Here is a 13,026-nt window from a genome sequence, read left to right as displayed (position 1 = left end):
CTCTCTGGGAGTTTTGCATCATTGTTGGTTCACTGCATCTGGCAAGAGAGCTTTTATCTGGAGGCAAAGAATGAGCTCTGCTGAGCAGCGCCCTAGTTTGTGAGCCATAGACACACATACAAGCTTCAAAATAAAAGCAAAAGAAAGAAAAAACACTCCCACTGATAGTCCTGTAACATTACACCTTAATCCATGAAGCCAACATAAAGGGATTATTCTCGATTGTGAGAGTACCTTAAGCAGCAGGTGTGTGGGTTTGAGGCGGTGCCGGCTGCAGATGGGATCAAAGCTCCTATCACTGGGTAGTAGCACCGCTGGCTTCAGGACGTATCCGCAGCCCCCGTTGTCTTGGAAACGGCCGTCATTAAGGTCCATAGGCAAACCCAGAGATTGAAAATTGAGAGCCACTGCAAAACATGGTGAGATAATCTCAGCAACAATGACAATGAACATAACAGAGGGACAAAAACGGAGCGGCTCGAGATTATCCCTGCATTCCTACTCTAAAGCTCCTTTTTATTTTTATTTTTTCATTTTTCAAGATAGAGCTAAATAATACAGCAACTTGATTCTGCAACAAAGGCTGCCCCACAGGAAAACCTCTTTAAAGCAAGTCCACTGCGATTCACCGTGCCTTCAGTGGTCACACATTTGACACACACGAGTAAACTGCTGGATGAAGAGTGAGGCAGATGTGTTCCTGCAAGCGGATTTCCATTGTCCCTCTCTCTAACTGGTGAGTCTGTAATAAACACGATGAATATTGCAAAGAGAAATGTGTTGTTCTGAAGCAACGTGTTTACTGCCTGATCTTCTAGCCTGCTCTGCGCCCCTCATCTAACTGCAGCTGATCCATTTAAGCCTCTGCTTTGTTCCGCAGTCTCCCACAACGGTGCAATGCACAGATCCCCAGCTGCACAGCAGCCCCCACAGTGTGTACACAGTCTGCTCAGCGGGGCTGCCCTTCACAGACAGCGACTGACTGACTGACTGAGTAATAAAGATGGATAAAGAGGATGTGTAAAGGCAGACAGACGGATGCGGAAGAGGTAAATTACATCATTCATAGTCTATGAGTGTGGGATGGGATGATTTTTATCAATGCATAATCAAGATCATAACAAAAAAGGTACTTCTACCGTCAACGCATTTACGCTGATCGCGTAAATGGTTAAAAAGTTACAGAAGGTGAAAGAGCATCAACAATGGCGCTACAGCTCCAATGTTAATCTAACATAAGGAGATCCAATCTTACCATTTCAGCAACCCTTCGGACCCTGATTAATTAATTTGATTTGTGTGTCTAAAAGTCCTGAATTTACGTTTCCTGTGCCGGCACAACAGTTGTAAAGGATCGTTTTAATGTATTCTGGCATCTAACATACTGATTTTAGGGGTTTTAATATTGACTAAGCTAGAAGCACACATAGATTTTTTTTATCTCTCCCTTTTAAGATGACACTATTGATCTGATGAATATGTCCTGTAGATTGTTTTTAGTGATCTTTGTTATTGATCATGTAAATCCTAGTAAATTGTTAGTATTGATTTAACAATTAAAATTTTGTTGGATCTTTGAGAGTTTCCACTTTTGTGCCAAATGCACAGCACACTAGATAAATGTGCAGTTCAAATGGAAGGGAGTTAAAACATTTAACAAAGCATGTGAACATTTGGATGGGTTAATTCTTACATCTTGTTTCAGTTTTGAGGTTATTCTCTATTTTGGATGGTCCAGACTCACCGAGCTGTGAGCCAACGTTCCAGAACTCCTGGGGGTTGTAGTTGGAGGAGGACATCCTGGAGCCTGCTGGGTAAATCCTGGTGAGGAACCTCTGGTTATGCTGAACAAAATTCAGTCCTGAGTGGGAGGATGGATGCACAACATAGCAGCAGTTAGGAATGTATTTTACTGTGATGTGTTTTAGGATTCTATACTGCACGTTTAGATCTATTTGACAACATCGCAGAATAGTGATTAACAAATCTATAATAGTTCATACTTAATATTTGTTCATTTAAACATGAAAAAAAAGATGCTTCACGTTTTAACTTTATGATGTGTCGACAAAGGATTTCCAAAATGGTTTCCGAGCACCAGGACTGGATTTAGCAATACAACCTCACATCTTGAGCATAGATTGATAAAGATAAATTTCTGCAATGCCAGTCTGCCTACTCATAATGTCTATCCAGTGTCAATCTGTCAAAAGGAAGAGGTGTCATTTTGCTGCATCACTCCGTTTCTCAGGTAAATCTCTAGTCTTCGGGATGATGACAGTTCTACAGATCATTCATCCGCCGGAGCCTCACTGGGCTCTTAACTGTGAGACACACTTCAGAGATAGTGCAATTGTGTCTCTAAAGTGTTCCCCTCGTGTCATATGCGTGTCATATTTCATCTGCTTTCACTGTTAAACAAGTTTACAGCTGAAAACAACAGCACAAAATGCCTGTTGGGAAGCTATATCAAGTGGATCTGCTGGGATCACCAACATGACAATGGAGATTTGGCTGGAAAATCATCCTGAGCTTATTTTACCTGAGCCGCTGGCCAGTTTGCGAGCCTTCTTTTCTGCCATTGATGTGTTTTCAAAGTAGCTCTGATGATCCCTGGAGTGACTGAAGCCGATGAACTTGACGGATCTCGTGTATATCACCAGGTCAGACAAAGCCTCGGCTATCACCACCTTCTTCTCCTTATTCAGGTCAAAGAGGACAAACCGAAAGCCCGTCAGGAGCGAGACAACTAGATTTGGCAAGATGCAAACCCAGATAATACATTTTTTTTTGAATTAATATATATTTAATAGTGAAAATTAATAAAAGCTCACAACAGGCTCGGAAAAGCGCGTTCAAGCGACCACTTTCAATGTAAAGTATATGTAAATGCATGCATGTGTGTCTTTTGTGCTTTGGCGTTCCAAAACTCTTACTTTCACGCACGGCTGTGCAAGTTTTTAAGCCTTTTTTTGGGCTCTGTGTACAAAATGCATGAGCATTGAACCTGCGTTGAAAGTTGAACCAGTTGAACTTTGACCAATCAGGGACTTGGATTTTCTACTTATGTATGGGTAGTGTCTTTTTCAAAACAAGGAAATAATAACCGTTTGACAAGTGACCATGGAGGAGAAATTAATAATTGCGATTTGTGCCCACCGGAATTATGACACCAAGTCTTTCATATATCATATTAGAGCTGTGAAAGCAAAAGCCTGGAGCAATATTAGCGAGATTTGCACCGCTTCGACATTTCACACCAAGACTCTTCAAACTGTGAGTGCATGAGCTAGTATCGGGTAGCGACAGTTCTGTGTTCTTGAATGCACATTACATGCCCGGTGTGTACGTAAGCATACCAGTAACAGTTAAAATAGAAACCAATTCAAAACATGTACTGATAATTGATTTTAATTGATTTATCAATATTATTTATTTATTTATTTTAAACCTGTTGTACTATCTTTATTTTGATCAAGTAGTTTAAGGGACTTTTTACATAATAAGATCTAAATAATTTAAAAAAAGATCCTCTCCAAATTGTTTTTTCACCACTTTCCTGTGAGAAATCTTTCTTTTACGCTGACCTGAAAATCCTCACTTACTTCTTTCTTTGGCCCTGCCTTTCTGGGAGACCAGAACTTTGTTTTTGTTTGATGATCCTCATCGTCCTCCTCATCCTCCAGATCATCATAATCCTCCTCTCCCTCATCTGCACTCTCCTCTGTTGCCTGTTCTGTCTTAATCCTTGGCTTTTTCTTCTTATTCTTGATGAGAATCTTACACTTCAGGTCCTGACATTCCCACAAATAGCACAAAGATGTGTCACACATTTTCATCTGCGGAGCTGGTTTTGAATTCGCACACACAGAAAAAGCTAGGGCTTGGACAAAACAGCTATTCTATGATTTCCCACAAAGATGCTATTCTTCCACGAGTCACATCCATGTACATGAATAGCATTTGGAATGATAAGAACGAGGAAGAAAAAGAAGAGAAGCAGCAGCTTCTTCCTCTCTCGTTTCACTGCGTTGACTTCCAGCCTGTTTGTGTTCTAAATGCCTCTTAAAAGTGAAGTAGCAGCAACTTATTTACAGGAAAACCTCATTGGTGGGGGGGCAGCTCAGTGGTGAGCCTCGCCACAGGAAGTCAGATCTGTGTGCACAGGCATAATGCGCAAAAATAATTACAGAAAGGCCAAAGTAAACAACATTTTGAAACCCTACAGGATAAAAAATTGCAAGCCTTGTATCTTCACTTGGCACAGCTTCAATGCATGTTTTTGCTTTTTATCACTGTAACACAAAATTATACAGTTCACAGAGCTAAAATACGGGCTTTGCTTTTAGAGTTTTACCTCATTTTCACCATGAGCAATTACAATAAAATGGTGTAATTGTAGGCTAATTAGGAAAAGGTTGGTGTTTCTAATCTTACAATTACATTGGGTAATCACTGACTTTGGTAAACAGTCTTAAAACCTGTTAAAGAAACATGCAGTTTTTAATGTTGTTTGTCCACGTTTTTTCATGGTTTGGTTCAGAACGTGCGTGGATTTAAAAAGAATCAAACTGGTTAACGCAGCAAGAATCTCAAATCTTTTAGATGAAAACTGAAATGTGAGCTTTTCAGGGAGAAAAAATGATTTTTTTTTGGAATATGTGAACCCTGGGAAAAAAAAGAAAAAACCTTCATCCTTTTCTCCGTATTTAACAAGATGAGTAACTGAGTCAGTGTCTTTCATGGCTTCATGATGAGTTCAGACAGATCTACCACAGGCGATGTCGGAGCCCAAAGAGGGATTCTAAATGATTGTCTCATGTGCCTCAACATGCTTGAAGATTTTAAGATTCTTTTAATGGTTTATAAATGTTTTTATGGTCTTGGGCCTTCTTATTTAAATGATATTCTTTTAAAATATGAGCCCTCGCGGACTTTGAGGTCCTCCGGTGCTGGCCTCTTAGTTGTTCCCAAGGTGAGGACCAAAACTTATGGTGAGGCTTCGTTCTGCCATCACGGTCCTCGCCTGTGGAACGGCCTGCCGGAGAACCTCAGGGCCACAGAGACAGTAGAGGTTTTTAGGAAGAGGCTCAAGACCCACCTTTTTAATTTAGCTTTTAGTTGATTTTAACTGCTAATTTATTCTATTAGTTTTAGTATAGGCTATTTTATGTATTTATTTTAATTTTACGCATCTTATTTTCAATTTTATGTTTGTTTTTTTTTCTTTCTTTTTTATGTTTTTAATTTTAGCATCTTATGATTTTAGCCCCAGTGTTTCTTGAGGGGATCTTTTCCTCCAGGGATTTCCGGCTTGGTCAGCGGTTGTTGCTGCAGTTGTTGCCCTTGCTGGGGCGGCTGGGGTCTAATTTTACAACTTTTGGCTGTGAGGGGGACCCCGGTGTTGTCCCGGTCTGGGTGGGCACTGTGGCGATGTTCCGGTGGCCAGGCTGGCTCCTGGTATGAAAGGATTCCCAGATACTGTTTCCTCACAGCAGAGCCAAGCCTTACTTGTTTGTTTGTTTATTTATTTATTTATTCTTTTACAGTTACATAGTCATATTTCATTGTACGTGGGAGCCATGGGTCATGTGGTTTAATGGAGGGGAGTGGGAAGGGTGAAGGGTGGGTTGGGGTTTTTATTGTAATGTTGTGTGTTTACTGTTTTTAGTGTTAAAGCGCTTCGAGCTGCACAAAGTGCATGAAGCGCTATTTTATAAATAAAGTTTGATTTGATGATTTGATTTGATTTGAAGTGATGGGTACGTCTTATAATCGGCTGCATTGCATCACATTTTTGACCCTCTGAGAAAACCTTGAATCTATTTGACCCCATTTGTGTGTGTGTGTGGGGGCAACCTCTGAGAAAGACTGATGAGGGCTGTTCATGGTAACGAAAAAGTCTTGTTTTTGTTCATGTTTGCTCTGACAGCTGATGATAACATGTACATGCACTCTTCCATTGGCTCAACAAGCACAACACCACTCTGACATGAGCCTTACGTTTGGGCTTGGAAGCTCTCCACCGGCCAAGTGATCAAGAGGAGCTGTTAGCAGCATGTCACCCAGGATAGAGACGAGGTACTGAGCCATGACTTCCTGCTGCTGCTGGCTGCAGTGGTTTTCCAACGACAGAATCACTGGGTAAGGTGAAACCTGTTGCAAAAGAGGAAGAACAGAAAGTTAAAAAAAAAACTAGAATAAGTGAGCTTTTACGGCATGTCAGCCTAATGCATCCAAATCGGGAATGCTTGGAGCTACAGTGAGTTCAAATGCAACAAACTATTGGCTGTTACCTCAAAGGCGTGTTGTGCCACCGTGGTGATGACGTCTTTAAAAAGTATCTTGGTGGTCAGGGTGTAGCCATGGTAAACTATGGGCTCCATGTCCGGACCGTCCCAAGTGTCAATTTCCAAACAGCGACAGCCTTTCCTCAGAGCCCTGTTCCTCATATAAAGATGCACACACATCGCTGTCAGTAGCCACACTGATGCAAATCGAAAATGACACGGCTGCTTGTTAATTCAAATACAGTTGCACATTATTCCGTCATCAACTGCTTAAAGAATCCCACTTAACCATTCAAATCTGCAGTTTAGGGAGCTTACAGCAGCTTCTGTTCATGAGTGTTAGTAAAGTGGTGAGACATATTCAGATAAATTCAAGTTTGTTCCTCTTTTCTTTTTTTTCTTTTAAAGCAGTGCAGTGGACCAGTTGTTGCATGAATATTGCACAATGTGTTATCATTGTGGGCTCTCCACCAGAAACGTTCAGCCTGCCCTTCACCCTTCTTGGCTCTATAAAGTCCCAAAATAAATGTAAGAAAAAAAAATAATAATAAATTAAAAAAAGAGTGGTGCACACAAGAGGATATTTAACCAAGGCCAAAATAAACATAAAAAAGATATTCAAATTTAGACTCGTGTTTTAATAGAACTTGTGTTTTTTACATGCCTAAAGGACAAGTTTACTTTTTTTAGAATAAAAAAAAGCTTGTTTTAAACAAAAATAATTAGATAATCATATATTACTGTACTTGTGAATGGTACTAAACATTGTTTACTGTAAACCTTTGTTTTAATGCAGAGGTTTTCTTCACCAAATATCCTCTTTATTCTTGCATGGAGCAGGCAAACTTTGTCAAACTCAAAATTTAAATCAACAATCTATACATCTGTGATACCTTATAAAACAAAAAAAGGAAAAAATACACATGCTTTGCATGCTGACTTTGATCAAACTTTTTTTTCTTCTTTTTTTCAAAAAAGAAACTCTAATTGTTGAGTTTCTGTTCCATAAGAAAAGGAATTCAGGTTGTCTTAGACTCAGGGGACGACAGATTATTAAATACTATAGTAGCACTTTAAAATAGTTACTATGCAATTATTACTGATGATAATAAATACACATTTTACTTAATAAATCTGTTTTGCAACATTTATTTTAATGTTGTCGCATTCACCTGCCATAATACGGCTGTTAAAAAGGCATCTTTTTTGTTTTCAAAAATTAAACATTAATCTTTACTTCTATATCTTCTGTACTGGAACTGAGTTTCTCCTTGTTGGGATTAATAAAGTTTTCATTCATTCATTCATTCATTATTGCACCAAACCAGATCATAACCATTAAAAGAATTGCAAAAGAAAGAAAAAGAAACTGGTTCAGCTTTTACACTTTTCCAGGCAACTACATCAGTCTTGCCCTGACAGTTTTTTTTTGTTTTTGCCCTGGGGAGTCGTGCAAACATTAGCGCTGAGCCCTGTTTTAACTTGAATCAACTTCTTTAATGTGTTAGAAATGAATGGTAAAAGAGACAGATCTCAATTAAAAGCTGTAATAATGTTCCTGCTAACAGATACTTAATCATAAGTAGTTAAAGACTGAATAGTACTCACAAAGGGGAAATATCTGATTTTGAAAGCAGCATACAAGATACATTCTTGTGTCAATATACATTCATGCATTTAAATGCACATGTAAATTTAAAATGTGTTGAAAGGAAACTGTATCCTGCATCTATCTTCATTCATTGTTAGATCCAAACACAGGCCTAAAAAACCGCTACTGAAACCCAGAAAATTATTTAAATAAAAAAATAAGTTTATAAATTCCAGGAATAATAGGATAGATGGAAATAAAAATTTAAAATGTCCTTAAAATAGACTGTAATATGTTTATATTTGCTTTAAAATCAGTCATTTCAACATAAGAGGCAATGGAAAACTGCAGTCCTCTGCAAACTTCAGTGGTCTTTGGTGAAAGCGCAACATTTGGTCGCTTACTGGGTTTGTGTCAAATTCAGAACCAAAAATTGGGAATCAGAGTATTTCAAACTGAAAAAAGCCAAAACTTGAGGAATTAATCAAACAAAAAGAGCCAGAAACAACTCAAACACCAGGAAAAACTGGTTTAGGAATCATAGGCTAATCAACACATAAAATGAGAATAGTAGTAGAGAAAAATTTCTATTTTATCTTCATGCCCTGTTACTTATATTAGTATTTGCAGAATATTAATATGTTTTAATGTTTAAAGACATATAACATAATTGGTTGAAAAAATACGCCTATTAAAAGATACATTTCGGCTGAATTAACTCAGTCTTTTGGTTATTTAATTCTTTTTTTCCTCAGCATACAGACTTTATTGTCAGAGTAAAGCTGAGCTTTCAGCCGGATTGGTTTTGAGGGCTTCCCTCTGCTAGCTGACCAGAGCATTCAGCACCTTCATTGGATCCATAAATACTGAACTTCTGCTGCCATCAGCTTTTTTTGTAATCACAGCCATTGTCCCACAAAGGCACCACAGCAGTTTTGCTGTCTGCCTCAGCACATGAGCCGGTCAGTCAAATGAAAGCATTCAGCATCCCGATGATGAACGTGCATGTCTGTGGAGACAAGGCAGCTTTGTGCTACACAACAAACTCAATTTAAGCCAAATGCTTTACCCAATTGGTTTTATGGCGTGTTTATGTTTTTCACACGAACAGCAGATGGATGGATTACACAGGATTAGAATATTCTTGCTAATTTGCGGGAAGAATTTATCTGAATGTTCTTTTTGTGAGCTTTGAGGCTTTCTAAATGATTTGATTCTAATCTGTTCCACATTAATATCAAGGAGGCATTTGACTGGCATGCTAATGAGCCAAATCCACAACCAGAATCACAACATCCTCACAAAGTTGAACTATTCACACCTTTGGCACATCGTTTTGTCTAGTAAAGGCAAAGCCCGTTCCTACCAAACGTAGGCATCGAGGTGACTCTTTCCTATGAGCTGATCTCCAGTCAGGTAGGTGTTGTGTGATGAGGAGATGAAGTAACTGGTGAGAGGCTGGTCCATGTCTTGATACACAGATGTGTGAGCTTGGTTGAACACACAGCAGACTTTGGACTCCATGTATCTGAGGAAGCCTTCAAATGTCATGGATCTGTTTTCTCTGGCTGGAAGAGGAGGAAACAGGAAACGCACAACTGAAACTGACCGTTAACTATGAGGGAAATATTACTCAATAGGGCTCCTACAGCTCGCTTACAAAATGAAGTTTTAGCTGTATTAAATGGAACAGTGCACCTAAGAGTGTGATCTAACTGTGGCTCTGAATGTGGATTATCTAAATTGTGAACATTGACACTTTATGAGAACTGAACTGAGTGACTCCTCCTCCCACCTCCCTAGTTACTTTCAAACAGGAAGTTTGGAAAACAGCAAAAATAACCACTGGCTCCATGAAGCCAAAATCCCATAGACTTCATTTTATTTGTCAGAACAACCCTTCTGTCTATGCTACCTTTTTTTTAACATGTTCTTGCTAATTTTACATTTTTTTAATTTTTTTTTCTATAGTGCAAGTTATTCAAGTTATATGAACTGGCCAATCAGATGCCTCAATTGCATGTGGTCTCACGTCTAACGGTTGAAACATTTGATTGACAGATTCTCCCAAGTTCGCTTTCAAATGGTAGGGGTGTGGTTTTTCAACAAACTCACTCCTGGTTGGTGAGAGGTTGCCATAGAAATGTTGACTCAGAAATTTGACTCAGACTAAATTACTTACATCGTCGGACTCCAACAAGGTGATGTCCGTATTACAAAAAGGTGGCAACTGAAATGACTTCATTTGGTTAGAGCCAGAAGAAAGTCATTTCTTACGGGTGACATCACACTCACCTGGTCCAGTTCTCATACACAGGCAGTGATTGTAAATCATGCTTTGGAAACCATAAATCTTCAGTTTTACACAGCTTTTCCCCTGGATTTAGCGACATTGACGTGTTTGAGGTTTAGGTTTGAGTGTAGTGAGGTTTTGCAGAGGGCTGCACACTGCTTTCGTCTCTAAAGAGCCCAGTATGACATGAACACGAATTAAAGCTACTGCATTTTTTATCGTAAACAAATTTTTTTGTGGTTTAAACATTAACGTCTGAAACGTTTTATTGTATTTAACATCACATAACTTTATAAACACATTTTGATACTTTCTACTTCACTTCAGCCCTTTACTGTTTATTTTTTGTTGATACAATTTGGGGTATTGAGAAAAGGTTTTCTCTCTTTAATAATCACATGATAGCAACATCTCAAACTTTTACCCAAGGCAAACTATTCAACTGCTTCCGTCTTTATACTTTTCAGGTCTTTTTTTTTTAATCATAATTACCCATTCCAATGAAAATTTTGTTTTTGGTGTTTTTAATCTGTTCTTGTGGCCTTTTTTCCGATAGTGGAGGATTTATTTTTTAAATATTTATTTATATATATTTGGCTATATAAATGTATATAAAAAATTGCTCAAACAGCCTTTCTGGGTATTTCTCTATTCAATTTGTCATGAATTAGGAGCAGACGAAAAACTGACATTTGCAATAGATTGTATTTGTGATGTAAAAAATACACTGGGCCAGCCACACGCTCCCTGCTCCGCTCCGTTCTGAAACATCCACTTATAGATAAATAGATCCATGTATGTCCTTGTTTTCCTCATCTGAGCTGGCTTGTGGCTCAAAACTGTACGGCTCCAATATTATTTGAAATTATTTGAAATTTTTGTTGCAACGGTAATGTTTAGGTGGGGTTGCAAGAGTTCTTAAGGTGGCAGGAGAGCATGTAAACAGAGTGCTCTCAGTAACAGGAAGAAAACGGGGGGCGGGGCTGCTCCATGCCAACTGTCTTGCCAACAACTGAAGCCCATTGAGATGATTATTGTTGTAATATTGGGCTATGTAAATAAAATTGAATTGAATTAAATTGAACAACTTAGTGGTGAATTTCTGAGGAACTGCCACTCAGCAGAAAGTGTCATAGAAAACAAAAGCTCCTTTTGTATTTTGGCTAAAAACAAATATCGCATAACACATCATGATCAAAAGACCACTAAGAAGGCTTTTAAAATATCTCAAAAAATGATCGGAGTTGATCATTGAGTCTTAAAAAAGCAAATTTACAGAAATGCTGTTGGACTAAACTTGTGTTCCCTTTTGGTGCTTCCATTAGAACGTAATTGAGCCATTTTTATGTCTACAATGTTTTCAAATTTAGAATAGATTGTATACATATTATGGCCAATACAATCTTAAAACAGCAATCAAATCTTGAAACTTGATGCAAATTGTTGCATACTTTGTTTACACATTATGTCCGTAAAAAAAAATAAACCTGGTATAAACATGTTGTTTTGAGCAGCAGTCATTACTCATCTTCATCCCTGCTACATTTTTTTTTTTTGCACATTTAGAAAACAGTCAGATAAATCACAGATTATTTTCACAAACTTTGTTGTTGAAGCTAGTCAGGCCTTACAGTTTTTATGCTAACTAATCAGTAAGCAGTTTATGTTAAATTTAAAGTCTCAACTCTTATAGATTGAAGTCATTTTTAAGGCTGGTGATGTGGTGCTCTCTCTGCTCACCCGTCTCTTCGATCTCATATCTGTCAATCAGGCTCTCTGCAGTGTCTTCATCTGCGGTGAGCTCCATCTGCTCCTTGTGCAGAAATTTCAGGAGTGCAGAGGAAGGCAAAGAAGTCATGCCAGCAGAGTAGCATTGGTACAGCTGCTGGATCTCAGCTCTCCTGGTAGTGGGGGCTTTGCTTCTCTTCATTTTGACCAACTAAAAATAAAAAGACTTTCATTGTTAATACAGAAAACGTGTTGAAACATCAACTTGAACAGATTTAATTTTGTTTTCTTATCGAGACAAGCTTTAAAATATTTTTTTCAGATTTGAGGTTCAATTATTCTTTCAAAACATTTTTTGTAATTGATTATATTTGTCAATAGTAAATTAGTTAGATTTTGACTGTTTCCTCTTGTTTTCTAGAGGAAAAAAATTATTGAAATGTCAACTCAAAATGTATTTTCAGAGTGCTACAGATTCTCCTTCTCAGAATAAAAAAAGTTAAGACGTCTCGCCCTCCATTTCTTCATCCCTCCTCCTCCTCTCTTTCTTTCCTCCCACAGCCTGCATCTTTTTGGCTGTCTAGTGTCACCCCGTCTCTTCTTCCTGTCGTCTTTCTCACGCAGTAACACACACATTTCTGTGACTTTCTCTGATTTTTCATCCTTCTGTTTTACAGCCCTTCACAAAGTCAAGCATATGCCCTGATGCCATGTGTTGTTCTCTGAGCAAGCCACAGTGGGCCGATCTCTCATCTCATCTGTCCCCGCACTGTGAGCTTCCTTCATTAACTTTCCTCGCTATTGCATTAACTTTTATGCATCTGTTTGATTAATAACTTAACATGAACAGTCATCAATCATATATGAAGAGACCAAAAGGAAAAGCACTTATTTCACCGACAGTTATAGCTTGGATGCTGCTCCTTTAGGCCTAAGGTGTTTTTTTTTCTTAGACTTTCATGAAAACTTATTACAGAATGTAAACAACATCCTACCTCAGTCATGGATCTTCCCGAGTCTCTGCAGTGAAGTTATTTGTGGACCAAGGAGCAGAAAAATAAGAAGCGCTCAAACACAGAGACTTTCTCCTCCTGATTCTTTTAAAAGTATGCAAAGTTGTTGCC

General features: G+C 38.4%; 1 protein-coding gene and 1 long non-coding RNA gene across 2 annotated transcripts in view; one reads left to right on the top strand and one right to left on the bottom strand.

The window, feature by feature from the left end:
• The window catches only part of LOC101167285 (1-phosphatidylinositol 4,5-bisphosphate phosphodiesterase zeta-1), a 17,154-nt gene extending 4,128 nt beyond the window's left edge, over positions 1-13,026 (bottom strand). Inside the window, exons 1-9 of the mRNA XM_020703925.3 lie at positions 12,898-13,026; positions 11,915-12,113; positions 9,248-9,449; positions 6,297-6,441; positions 6,004-6,156; positions 3,606-3,794; positions 2,543-2,699; positions 1,745-1,861; positions 235-407 (exon numbers count right to left, since the gene is read on the bottom strand). Of these exons, the coding sequence (XP_020559584.2) occupies positions 235-407; positions 1,745-1,861; positions 2,543-2,699; positions 3,606-3,794; positions 6,004-6,156; positions 6,297-6,441; positions 9,248-9,449; positions 11,915-12,113; positions 12,898-12,906 (1,344 nt within the window). The 5' untranslated portion in view covers positions 12,907-13,026. The remainder of the gene's footprint in view (positions 1-234; positions 408-1,744; positions 1,862-2,542; positions 2,700-3,605; positions 3,795-6,003; positions 6,157-6,296; positions 6,442-9,247; positions 9,450-11,914; positions 12,114-12,897) is intronic.
• Positions 426-1,837, top strand: LOC144992557 (uncharacterized). The gene is made up of 3 exons (XR_013656609.1): positions 426-736; positions 881-1,049; positions 1,706-1,837. It is a non-coding gene; the product is annotated as an uncharacterized LOC144992557 (long non-coding RNA).

Source organism: Oryzias latipes, chromosome 6, assembly GCF_053564925.1.
Source record: "Oryzias latipes strain Hd-rR chromosome 6, Olatipes_Hd-rR_3.1".
In the NCBI taxonomy this organism is placed as follows: Eukaryota; Metazoa; Chordata; class Actinopteri; order Beloniformes; family Adrianichthyidae; genus Oryzias; species Oryzias latipes.
Note: the sequence above shows the minus strand (reverse complement) of the source record. Positions and strands in the feature narration are given on the sequence as shown.